General features: G+C 40.0%; 1 protein-coding gene across 1 annotated transcript in view; it reads left to right on the plus strand.

Moving 5' to 3' along the window:
- Positions 1 to 5,968: 5,968 nt before the first annotated feature.
- The window catches only part of CA13 (carbonic anhydrase 13), a 35,406-nt gene continuing 27,714 nt past the window's right edge, over positions 5,969 to 13,660 (plus strand). Inside the window, exons 1-2 of the mRNA XM_035011462.1 lie at positions 5,969 to 6,707; positions 10,730 to 10,927. Coding sequence (XP_034867353.1) covers positions 6,671 to 6,707; positions 10,730 to 10,927 — 235 coding nt within the window. The 5' untranslated portion in view covers positions 5,969 to 6,670. The remainder of the gene's footprint in view (positions 6,708 to 10,729; positions 10,928 to 13,660) is intronic.

Raw genomic sequence — 13,660 nt, forward strand, 5'->3', positions numbered from 1 at the left:
TTGGCTCCAGTTCCTGAAAGTTATAATCTGGAAAGTGATTTGAGAGGTGATTCATTGAAGCTACCTTTTCAATTTTGGTCTGAGTATTCCCATCTTGGCATGAAACCTGGGTCACTTGGGCAAGTCCTGCAGCCCCTTTAGGAGATTGTATTATGCAATCCTAACCTTAGGATAACCTTAAAATAACCTTAGGAATCGGAAATTAAAGAAATCGAAACCCCCATGTAGTATCAGCTCCGTAAAACCAACACTTTCCATACCAAATGATAAGACATTCCTGTGGTTAATAAGTCCCAGCTGTGCAAATCATAGGACTTGAATGAAGGAAATGGGCACAGACTGGAGCACCTTGGACTTGGGACTCTGCAGACTGGGGCTATGTCCCCAACTGTGTGGCCTGCCTCTCTAGGTAACTGAGGAACCTTGTTCATCTCAGTTTACTGTTCAGGAAAAGTCAGATGATAATAGCCACTTGGGTTCACGTTCAGAGTTTCTAAAAAGAATCCTTGAAAAAAAGTGCATCTCAGAGGAAGAGTCTGTATATATATGCCCTAATAGAATAATATTAATTCATATTTTGGTATTTTCTTAATATGTTACCATCCTTGATGACATTTTTATGGCTAGAGTTATAACTTACAAGAGCTGCTCATAACATACAGTGTGTGATCATTGAAGAGAAGAGCTGACTTAAGCATGGTTTGTTTCAAAGGAAGCTTGAACTGGATCTAATTGAATCAAGAGTGAAGTGAAGATTATGACCACATGTTTGGTCACGAAACCTCGGTTCTCTGGTCAGTGTTAATTTTCCTCTACTTGTTTACACTTCGTGGTTATGAACCTGGACACAGAGGCTCTTTGTTAAGGAGAAAACCCACACCTAGTTATAAAAGGTTATTTAGCAAGCTAATGGTTCATTAATTGGAGGAATTAGAAGGTTTCCGTTGCCCCAGACTTTTTTTGGAAAAAAATAAAACCTACAAAAAAATTGTAAGAGTAGTAACATGAGAACCCAAACATCCTTCAGCTAGATTCACCAATTATTGACTGAGGCATCTGAGAGTTGCAGACATGAAGGTACTTCGGCCCTACTGCTTTGGCGTTCATCTCCTAAAGTATTGCCAGTACCATCACCACACCTATGAAAATTAACATCAATAATTCATTTCAATAATATCACCTACATGTGGTCTGTATTTACATTTCTTTAACTGTCCCCAGTTGCATCTTTTTTCCCAACCTAGGATCCAACTGAGGGTCACACATTATGTTTGGTTGTGGCATGTATTTTGTCTCTTAATCCCAGGCTGAGTGAATATCCTAATTCCCAATAGCATTTCACCTAGAAGTTTTAGCACCCATTACTGATCCTTGCCTGAGCCAAATATTACACTGGCCTTTCAAAAATGATTGTTTTATGATTCTATCACTTTATCTGTATTTAGTAACTTACATTCTCTCATAAAGAGCCATTTTCTCTCTTTCTCTTTCTTTCAGTATCACTGGACTCATGGATATTTTGGGGAGTGGAAATTACAATCTATTACTATTATTATTCTTTTTGATGGCCAAGTTGTCCCAAATTTGACAGTGGGCCTCCTACATGCTACATCCTCTGTGTGTGTGTGTGTGTTTTACATGACTCCATTAGTATTTTGTGGGTTTATTTTGCTAATTTTTAAGAAAGACTATTATAGTAATTTTGGGTTCACAACAAAATTGAGAGGAAGGTACAGAGAGTTCCCATATAATCTCTAACCCTTGTCCCCAAAATGCTTAGCCTCCTCCATTATCAACTTGTTCCACCAGAGGCTATATTTATTACAAATGATGAACTTATCACCCAAAGTTCATAGTTTACCTTAGGGTTCACTCTTGGTGTTTTATATTCTGTGGTTTTGGACAAATGTATTCATCATTGTAATAAACAAGAGTATTTTTCTTTTAGAGAGGGAGAGGGTGTGAGGAAGAAGAGAGGGAGAAAGAGAGAATAAGGGAGAATCTTAAGCGGGCTCCATGCCCAGCACAGAGCCTGATGCAGGGCTTCATCTCACAACTGTGAAATCATGACCTGAACTGAAATCAAGAGTTGGACACTTAACTGACTGAGCCACTCAGGCACCCCTCATACAGAGTTTTGTTTTTTTTTTTTTGTATTTATCCCTTTATTTATTTATTTATTTATTTATTTATTTATTTATTTTAATTTTATTATGTTATGTTAGTCACCATACAATACATCATCAGTTTTTGATGTAGTGATCCACGATCCATTATTATCGTATAACACCCAGTGCTCCATGCAGTACGTGCCCTCCTTAATACCCATCACCGGTCTAACCAATCCCCTCTCCCCCCTCCCCTCTAAAACCCTGTTTGTTTCTCAGGTCCATAGTCTCTCATGGTTCATCTCTCCCTCCAATTCCCCCCGCCCATTTTTCCCTTCCTTCTCTTAATGTCCTCCATGTTATTCCTTATGTTCCACAAATAAGTGAAACCATATGATAATTGACTTTCTCTGCTTGACTTATTTCACTTAGCATAATCTCCTCTAGTCCCATCCATGTTGATGTAAAAGTTGGGTATTCATCTTTTCAGATGGCTGAGTAATATTCCATTGTATATATGGACCACATCTTCTTTATCCATTCATCTGTTGAAGGGCATCTCGGCTCTTTCCACAGTTTGGCTATTGTGGACATTGCTGCTATGAACATTGGGGTGCATACGGCCCTTCTTTTCACTACATCTGTGTCTTTGGGGTAAATATCCAGGAGTGCAATTGCTGGGTCATAGGGTAGCTCCATTTTTAAATTTTTGAGGAACCTTCACACTGTTTTCCAAAGTGGCTGTACCAACTTGCATTCCCACCAACAGTGTAAGAGGGTTCCCCTTTCTCCACAACCTCTCCAACATTTGTTGTTTCTTTTCCTGTCCATTTTTGCCATTCTAACTGGTGTAAGGTGGTATCTCAGTGTGGTTTTGATTTGGATTTCCCTGATGGCTAATGATGATGAACATTTTTTCATGTGTCTGTTAGCCATTTGAATGTCTTCTTCAGAGAAGTGTCTGTTCATCTCTTCTGCCCACTTTTTGACTTGATGATTTGTTTTTTGGGTGTTGAGTTTGAGAAGTTCTTTATAGATCTTGGGTACCAGCCCTTTATCTGTAGTGTCATTTGCAAATATCTTCTCCCATTCTGTGGGTTGCCTCTTAGTTTTGTTGACTGTTTCCTTTGCTGTGCAGAAGCTTTTTATCTTGATGAAGTCCCAAAAGTTCATTTTTGCTTTTGTTTCACTAGCTTTTGGAGATGTATCTTGAAAGAAGTTGCTGTGGACGATGTCAAAGAGGTTACTGCCCATGTTCTCCTCTAGGATTTGGATGGATTCCTGTCTCACGTTGAGGTCTTTCATCCACTTTGAGTTTATCTTTGTGAATGGTGTTAGAGAATGGTCGAGTTTCATTCTTCTGCATGTGGCTGTCCAATTTTCCCAGCACCATTTATTGAAGAGACGGTCTTTGTTCCCTTGCATGTTTTTTCCTGCTTTGTCAAAGATTATTTGACCATAGAGTTGAGGGTCCATATCTGGGTTCTCTATTCTGTTCCATTGGTCTATATGTCTGTTTTTGTGCCAGTACCATGCTGTCTTGGTGATCACAGCTTTGTAATACAGCTTGAAATCGGGCAACGTGATGCCCCCAGCTTTGTTTTTCTTTTTCAACATCTCCTTGGTGATTTGGGGTCTTTTCTGATTCCATACAAATTTTGGGATTGTTTGTTCCAGCACTTTGAAATATGTCATTGGAATTTTGATTGGGATGGCATTGAAGGTATAGATTGCTATACAGAGTATTTTTATTGCCCTAAAAATCCTCTGTGTTATGTCTACTCAGCACCCCCTCCCCCCTCTTCTTGGCAACCGCTGATCTTTGTACTGTCTCCATAGTTTTGCCATTTTCAGTATGTCATATACTTGGGATCATAGTCAGATTGGCTTCTTTCACTTACCAGTATGACATTTAAGTTTCTTCTATGTCTTTTCATGGCTTGATAGCTCATTTCTTATTAGTACTAAATAATATTCAGTTGTCTGAATGTACCATAGTTTATCCATTCACCTACCAAAGGACATTTTGGTTGCTTTCAAGTTTTGGCAATTATAAATAAAGCTGCTATAAGCATCCATGTGTAGATTTTTATGTGGATGTAACTTTTCAACTCATTTGGATAAATACTGAGTACTGTGATAGCTGGATCATATGGTAGGGGTATGTTTAGTTTTGTAAGAAATTGCCAAACTGTCTTCTAAAGTGGCTGCACCATTTTGCATTCCCATCATGAATGAATGAAAGTTCTTGTTGTTCCACAACCTTGCCAACATTTGGTGTTGTCAGTGTTCTGGATTTTCACCATTCTCATAGGTATGTAGTGGTATCTCCCTATTGTCTTAATTTGTATTTTCCTGATGACATATGATGTGGAGCATCTTTCTTGTGCTTATTTACAATCTGTATATTTTCTTTGGTAAGATGTCTGTTAAGGTCTTCAGGACATTTTTTCATCAGGTTGTTTTCTTATTGTTGAGTTTCAAGAATTTTTTGTATATTTTGGAGAAGAGTACTTCAATATGTGTTCGCATATAAATATATACATATATGTATTTTGTCCTTTGTAGTGAAAGTGAATATAGATAAAACTTTTATTAAAAGTTTGACCACTGGGGCGCCTGGGTGGCTCAGTCTTTGGGCATCTGCCTTCGGCTCCGGTCATGGTCCCCGGGGCCTGGGATCAAGCCCCGTGTGGAGCTCCCTACTTGGCGGGAAGCCTGCTTCTTCCTCTCCCACTCCCCCGCTTGTGTTCTCTCTCTCGCTGTGTCTCTCTCTGTCAAATAAATAAATAAAATCTAAAAAATAAGTTTGGCCACTATTACGCCAGCATAAATGAATCCAATTGTGCCAGAGAATATGGAAGAGAAAGCTTGTGCTTTCCCTTAGGTGTAAGAGGAGCATAAAGTTTATTGTACTTATGGCTGTATACAAATTTTTTTTTAAGTTTTTTTTTTAAAGATTTTATTTATTTATTTGAGAGAGAGAGAATGAGAGACAGAGAGCATGAGAGGGAGGAGGGTCAGAGGGAGAAGCAGACTCCCTGCCGAGCAGGGAGTCCCATGTGGAACTCGATCCCGGGACTCCAGGATCATGACCTGAGCCGAAGGCAGTCGCTTAACCAACTGAGCCACCCAGGCGCCCAGGCTGTATAAATTTTTTTTTCCATTGCATTCTAACCTCATTAAAAATTACAAAAGCAGAAGGAGGTGCAGGCTGCACTATGGGGTATTTAGGTCAGAAGAATCATTCAAATTGATCTTTATTTAGTGGTCCCTCAACAATACGGTGGTTACCAAAAGAGGTACCCTCCTGGGACTTACAATTACCACATTATACAGCTGCTGTGTGGATGGCAAGAGAAAGTGGAAGATGATAGTTGAAGAGCCACCCTTACATCTTTTATGGAAGGCTCATGACCATTAAGAAGCTCTTTGCATTAGTTTGCCCATAAATAACACTGCACAGTTCAATTTGAAATTTCAAATTGACCCAACTCACACCCTCCCGCATCTGGAACAGTAATTATAATCCTGGCAGGTCTCAGAGTTCTCTTTATTTTTCACTCTGAGCCCAGAACACCCACTACTCCAGGACAGAAATTCAAAGCTCTGCAGTCAGTTCAGCTCAGCTTTCAGCCCGAGGACAGCAAGCCTACCATGCATCCAAGACAAGATGGACTGAACGTCTTCCTCTCTGCAGGGACAAAAGGGCAGCAGAACTTCTGGACCAAGAATCAATAATCAGGTTGGTTCCCTCACTCCTCAAGCCACAGCCTGTAGAGGTGAGAGTCAGGAAGGGGACAGGATGAATGGGCGGGGTCGCCAGGCTGGGGAAGGGAAGGGACATCTGTCCCTTTTTAGTAGGAACTCTCAGCCCCTATTAGCTGGGAGACCTGGGGCAGGTTACTTAGCTTCTCTTAAGCCTCTGGGGCAATCTCAAAGGAATGTTGAGGATCTAATGGCAAAATGTGGGTAAACGTCTTGGTTCAGACACTGGCCCAGGGGAAGCCTTTAATGAATAGCAGCTACATTATTTTTGTGGCCTTTGCCATTGTCATTCTTGTTTTGTACGTGGAATCACCACCACCACTACCATCAACGACTTCATCGCCACCAGCAGCCCCACCTTCCAGCCTGACAGCTTCAGGCCCAGGTGATTCATTTATTCCCAGGATAGGCCTCAGAGCAAGACTTTCCGGGGTGACTACTTCTCAGAAGGCAGAAAATCCGCTCTGGAAACCCTTCTCTCTTTCTTTCCCTCCTTCCGCCCTTCCCCCTCTGCCTCTCTATCACGCCCGCTCTGCTCCTCTGGAGTTCAAACTCGCGCCCCTGGACCCAGCTCAGCTCCACCGCCCCGGGTCGCCCTCACGCGTGCGGGCGCCTTCCTGCACGCCGCTGCCCCCTGGCGGACGAGGTCGTTAGCGCCCTGGCCCCGGGGTTTCAGCGCTCCCTTTCTGCCAGGTGGCTGCGGGCGGACCCTTCGCCAGCTCGCGCGCCTGCCCCGCTCGCTCGCTTTTCTCGCTGCCCTGCCACACCTTCCTCTGCCTCCCACCCGAGGGACCATGTCGCGCCTCAGCTGGGGTTACGGCGAACACAACGGTGAGCGCTTTCTGCAGATCCGAGGGAGGGCTTTGCTCAGGGGGCGGTTGTAGGGGACAGACCCACACACTGCTGATCACGCACTTGCGAGAAACTTTTTGGTTCCTCTTTAAATTGGGCAGCTTTCCCCAGAGCTGAATGCAGGAAGTGGGGGGAAGGCTTAGTCTTGTGTAGACGGGGAAAAGCGTTATTTGGAGGGTGTTGATCGTGGGGGTGAAAGTTGGTGTGCCTTAGCCCCGTGAAGACTCCCAGACCCCGAAATCTTCGTTACATGTCCATTCACTTTCCTTTGAAAAGCCGAGGACTTTCCCCAGTAACAACTACTTATCAGTTAAAGGCACGGAGATTAGAAGTCTGATGACATACTTTAATGAATTGACAAGTTCACTATTTACTTGGAGGAAAACAAGTCATGGAAAACATTTGAAGCTATACTTAAGAAATTTTAATAATTGAATTGCAACCCTGATGATTTAAGTTGCCTTCTTGGCAACCAAAATACTGCAATTTTCTTAATAGCTGTTACTATAAAATATTGCCAAGGCAGTTTGGTACTGTTAGCTTTAGGAAGATTTAAGTTCTTTCTAAAAAAAAAATGAAGTTATACTTCGGGCTACTTCTTCACTCTTTCTCCCTTTCCCACACTTATCCTTGCAGAGACAGAGGATTATTCAAATTTTAGCACGTTGGTGAACATGTATTTATTGATGGGAGTGTCAGTAATAATAAGATGTATACTTCTTCTATATACTAAATCATCAAAATAACCATTATTTGAAATAACTGCAAGATAAAACCAAGAAAGCCTGACAATGACTCACTGTCAAAATTAGATCTGTGAATAATAACAATAATAATAATACTTTCCTTGGATTAACATATATATTATTGAACAGTACCCTACAGTCAAATTTTATAGAAAGTTTATTTTCACAAAGAAACAGAAAATCTTCTTTTCTAATTGTAGCCTTTTTGAAGTTATGATTAACTAGCCAGTTTAAAAATGGCAGCAGGTAAAATTTAGAACTTTAATAATAAAAGGTATAATTTAGGTGAATTTCTTTCTGACTGAAACTATAATTATAATCTCACACTTTTGCTACTTTCCAATTTATGTTTGGGAAAAAAACACAAAACAAATTTCTTTTAATTTTCCTCTCTGCTGGAATAATTTTAATTTTTGTTATTTAAGTTCCTGGGTAGCAACAGTGCCCTCATTATAGTTAGGAAGAAGAAGGGTATTTTCAGTCAATGAGTACTGATTACTCTTTACTACGTTTATATGTTAGAAAATAGTGACTCCAATGGAGCTCATCTTCAGAAATTTAAAAAATCTATCCCTGAAAAGTCACTACCAAAGAGAGATTCTGTATTTCTGCTAAGAATTTATAGGGCCATTTCCTGCTTTTAGATAGCTTTCTGAGGACCGTGCCTGTAAGTAGATCAACTGTGCCAAAATCCTACTGGAAATATGTTGAATCCTGACTGGGCAAGTTTGGTTGCTTGTTTTCTGTTGAGACTGACAGAAGCAGTGAGTGAGCAGATAAAAGGAAACTTAAACTGGCTATAGTAGCAATGACAAAATGGAACACCAAGAGTTGAGGCATTGGACTGGGGGACCACCTTCACCAAAAACATGTAAGTTCTTGCACTAACCTGTGATAGTTTCATTGGTTCAGTTTAGGGAATGTGACACTTACTGAAAACTACATGTCTCTATAGATACTCAACAGTCCTTGAATCAGTGGAAGATTCACTAGATATCTCTACTTAAGAACTAGGTTTAAATGGGTTTAAAGTTGGATGTTTTGGAAAAATTTTTTAAAAGGGGCCTCTTTAAGAGGCAGGGAAATGAACCCACTATGGTGGTTAATAAATGGTATTGAATAATTTATGCAAAGTGGGATTATTTTTATTTTATTTTGGGTTGCCTCTACTTTTAAAAATTATTCTTGTTATAAAGGACTGGAAATAGGAGAGGAAAGGAATTAGGAAGAGAAAGAAAAATGTCAACACCATTTTGTGATATATGCATCACATATTCAAACTCTAATTCTCATCAGGTTAAGTCATGCTTGGTGACAGTGAGATAGGAAACTTTTCTCACTTAAAGCAAGGACTAGATTGTGCAGAGAAAGAGTACTAGAAAGGTAAACTGGAGTTCTTAATAAATCAGGAAATGTAATGCCTTTTTTGTAATAAGTTGTAAGCAAGGACTTTTGATGTTCAAGTTGCTTTGAAGTCCAAAGTGTCAGATTCGCAAGAGAAGAGCTTTTAAGTTGTGTGTATGGTTGTTATATATTCATGCTCTGACTTTTTGTACCTGAAGCATATGTGAAGGAAAGAGCTTAAGCTTTCTCCTTTGCAAAATTGGAGACTAATAAGGAGCATTAAATTTAGAGATTGAAGCTGTTGGTAATTGCAATGTATTTGCATTTTTGAAATGTCATTCTAAATCTTATCCTTAAAAGTATTTGTTGTTGTCAGTAACAAATGTTTAATTGTCATGCTGTGTCATTTTAATAAGTGCTTGAATGTTAGAGAAATCCGATTAGTGAAAGAGGGAAAAGCTTAGTCAGTAGCCCTGTGCTCTACCGCCCTGGTGGTAGCTGTGGAAATTGCAGGCATAGTAGACATAATTGAGTAGTCACTATAGGTTAGAGGTTCCTTGAAGCTACAGTCTTGCTCTTGGTTTTGGGAGGCAGAACTTGAATCAAGTCTCCCAGAGAAATGAAAAGTCTAGACAAGGGAATTGCCCGCTTATTGGTTCATGTCAATTTACCAAACATGTGTCCTACTTGGGAACTAGATGCAATTCTGACTTTTTGAATAGAGGATCAGGATGACAATTGTCTCTTGTGTTGGAATTCAAGTGTGACACTGGCAAAATAACCACAGAAGGACCTTCTGAAATGTAGAAAGAAAGAAAGAAATTGTTACCTGACTCCCCTGAAGATAATCAACAATATTACATTTCCTGACATGGTGCAGCCATTTTATTTGGATTATGCTGTATGGAGAATTTAGGTATTTCCTTAGTATGCCTGTTGCACATCAGAGGTAACTGATGAGGCCTGGGTGACACCTGAAGACACCAGTGAGTGATAGAAGAAAGAAATAGGGATAGCATTTTTAAGAACTGCACCCTTTTTTTGCTACACAGCTTTCTCAGTTCCATTAATTCTTTCATCCCATGAACTTGTTGACTGCTGGAGCTATCACAGATCATTCTTGGAGCTGAGACTAAATCTCATTGTTTTCAGTGATGAATAGTGCTGTTGTTTGTAGCTTGGTAGAAAGGTACCTTTGGAAAGTACTTTTTTTCCCTCTAAAGATGTATTTATTTTAGAGAGAGAGAGATCAAAAGAGAGCACATGTGCGTGGGGGTGGGGGAGCAGCAGAGGGAGAGAATCTCAAGCAGACTCCCCGCTGAGCAGGGAGCCCGGCAGACATGGGGCTCAATCTCATGAGCCATGAGATCATGACCAATGAGATCATGACCTGAGCCAAAACCAGGAGTCAGACGCTTAACCAACTGAGCCACCCAGGCACCCCTAGAAAGTACTTTTTAAAACTTACATGCTTTTGGGGGCCCCTGGGTGGCTCAATCGGTTAAGCGTCTGCCTTCAGTGCAGGTCATGGTCCCAGGGTCCTGGGATCGAGCCCCACATTGGACTCCCTGCTTCGCAGGAAGCCTGCTTCTCCCTCTCCCACTCCCCCTGCTTGTGTTCCCTCTCTCGCTGTTGTCTCTCTCTGTCAAATAAATAAATAAAATCTTTAAAAAAAAATAAAACTTACATGCTTTTTGTCCATAAGGGTTAGTTGAATGCTGCAAATGAATTAAGGCAAACAGGAGGTTTTCATACCCATAATAAAAACAACTAGTCTTGTAAAAAAAATTAGATGTAAAAGTCCTGAAGATGAAGATCTCACTTGTTTTTCCTTCAACTCAAGCACAGTGCATTTGTTTGGTAAAGGAAATAACTTATTTAGTCCTTTTCTTTTGGTCCTATATATTTAAGGTCCTATTCATTGGAATAAATTTTTCCCTATTGCTGACGGGGATCAGCAATCTCCGATTGAGATTAAAACCAAAGAAGTGAAATATGACTCTTCCCTGCGACCTCTTAGTATCAAGTATGATGCAAACTCAGCCAAAATCATCAGTAATAGTGGCCATTCCTTCAGCGTTGACTTTGATGACACAGAGGACAAATCAGGTTCGTTCTTTTTTTTGGTGGGGGATGAGGGTCTTGGATGATTGGACTGTGATTTCTTATCTTTCATATTTAAAATACCTATGCATTGTGTGTTCCTTATCAATACTTTGCTAGAACTTGTAATAAAAGTTTTATTTGACTATTTCATGAGATAATGTCTCTCACACTGTGAATGTCACGGACCAACCAAATAAAACTTTAGTTTATTTGTTAATTTGATAACTAAATGAAGTAGAAAAAGAGAATTTCCTTAAGATGAACATTTAATCCTTCTTCAAGCATATCTACTACCCAAGGAATGGATGATATCCAGTTTAAAGTTAAGTTGAGAGAGAAGATTAGAGAGAATTGAATTTTGGAATACTTTTTTTTAAAGATTTTATTTATTTATTTGACAGAAGAGAGAAAGAGAGAGAGCACAAGGGGGAGCAGGGGGAGAAGCAGGCAGTGGGAGAAGCAGGCTCCCCGCTAAGCAAGGAGCCCCATGCGGGACTCGATCCCAGGATCCTGGGATCATGACCTGAGCTGAAGGCAGATGCTTAACCAACTGAGCCACCCAGGCGCCTGAATTTTGGAATACCTCTTAAGGCTTCTGACAAATTATTTTTATTTTTAGTCTAATATTAGGATGTTGCTATATTTGCTCTATTAATGAAAAATATAGTTAAATTATAAAAATTCTAAATTGGAAGAAGGTTTTCACTTGTTCATTAAGCTCAGATTTAGGTTAGTAATAATATACTGTATTTATGTGACACTATATTGTTAGCAAAAATTATAAGCCCACAAAACTTCTCATATTTGTCAAATTCATAAAAGATGTATTTTCATCAGAGCATTGAGGAAAAATGCACAAAGAAAGATTAATACATGGTATTTTTAACTTTTTGGGGAAGGGGGGACATTGCTTTTTATATACTATATTCAGTTGTCTTTTCTTCAAGCCCTCAGTTTTATGAATCTGTATTAATAGATATGATTGGTGGGTACATTGTAAATAGTCCAAGGCTTCTGAGTATAAAGTTTATACCACCCATAATCATAGTTTGGTACAGTTTATATCTCAAACATAAAAACTTGAGGCTACTCACTCCTAGTTTTAGAATAAGAAGTGATTAAATGCACTTCACCTAAAACTTTAAGTTTTTTTTTTTTTTTTAGATTTATTTATTTTAGAGAGAGGGAGAAAGAAAAAGAACACATGAATGAAGAGAAGGGCAGAGGGAGAAGGATAGAATCTCAAGCAGACTCCCTGCTGAGCATGGAGCTTGATCTCATGACCCTGAGATCATGACCTCACCCGAAACCAAGAGTCAGACACTTAACTGATTGAACCACCCAGACGCCCCAAAACATTTTTATTTATAAATGTGGGCAGCCTTAGTCATAAAAAATTCCTAGTCTAATTTGCTTGATGATGATCTAGGTTTCCTCTCTCCCTCTCCCTTTTTCCTTCCTCTCCCTCTTTCTCTCTTCCTTTTTCTCCCTGTCTCTTTCCCTCTTCCTCTCATTTTCCCTCTACTTTGGGTTAACCCAGGGAAATCAGTTTGTTTGTGTTTCCAGATTTGACACTGTGTCTGTGATTGGTAATGTGTGCCCTCTCCCCCATGTGAAGGCCTCTATCCTATCTAGATCACAGTGAAATTACCAGGGTTAATTGGAAATGTCTGTAAAGTATTTTGTACCCTCTGAGACAGAAACTACATAAATATGGGTCATGATTCTCATTCTTTTTTCTCAAGATAAATTAAAATGTTTCATGGTGATTCTGGGTATTAAATCAGTGAAAAAGTAGAAACCACTACTAAATTGTTGGCTTTTCTTTTTCTTTGGTAAACTATAAAAAACACAAAGATACTTTCTGTAGCAAACCACTTTGATTTGAAGAAGACAGTTTCCATTTTGTAAAGAAGCCATTCTTGACCAAAATTAACTCTGAATCCCACCAATCAAGAAACCACAGGCATGAAACCTTCCTCATGGTCCTTGCAGGCCTTCTTTGTCTGGGAAGTTGCATTCTGTGTGGTTAACCTCTGGTGCATCACCCATAGGAATTTTAATAAACCTTTAAAAAGGTGGCAGGGGAGCCTGGGTGGCTCAGTCGATTAAGCATCTGCCTTTGGCTCAGGTCCTGATCCCAGGATCCTGCATCGGGCTCCCTGCTCAGCAGGGGGGCTGCTTCTTCCTCTCCCTCTGCCTGCCACTCTGCCTGCTTTCGTGCTCTCTCTCCCTGTCAAATAAATAAAGTCTTTTAAAAAATAAATAAAGTAAAAAGGGGGCAGGAGGATATGAAATTTTGGGGGAAGAAGTCCTGTTGGCCATGGTAGGGGAGAAATAATCTGATAAGGAAAGGCAAGGGCATTCTCACCTTAGCTCCTGGTCTTTTTGTACTCAGACAGGATCTCAGCTCTGGGAATCTCACCCGACTGGCCCCACAACTCTTCTTGTGGCACTCCAGGCTTGTCCTATCACAGAACTTCCCACACTGCATTGTAACTGCCAGTTGGTTCTCTTTCCACTCAGCTCAAGACTCCCTGTGGGCAATAGCTATGTCTTACTCATCTATCTAGCATGGTGCCTTGCACACAATAGGTACTCAGTAAATGTGTGTTCCAGTTAAAAACATTTTTTTTTGGTATGATGTTTCCTGGAGGACCTAGAAAATTGATATGGCATTATGGTACAGGATACATTAGTGTACATAGGTGAAATCCCAATAAAATTGATACATTA

The sequence above is a fragment of the Mirounga leonina genome, unplaced genomic scaffold (assembly GCF_011800145.1).
Source record: "Mirounga leonina isolate KUSES-001 unplaced genomic scaffold, KU_Mleo_1.0 Mir_165, whole genome shotgun sequence".
NCBI classification, from domain to species: Eukaryota; Metazoa; Chordata; class Mammalia; order Carnivora; family Phocidae; genus Mirounga; species Mirounga leonina.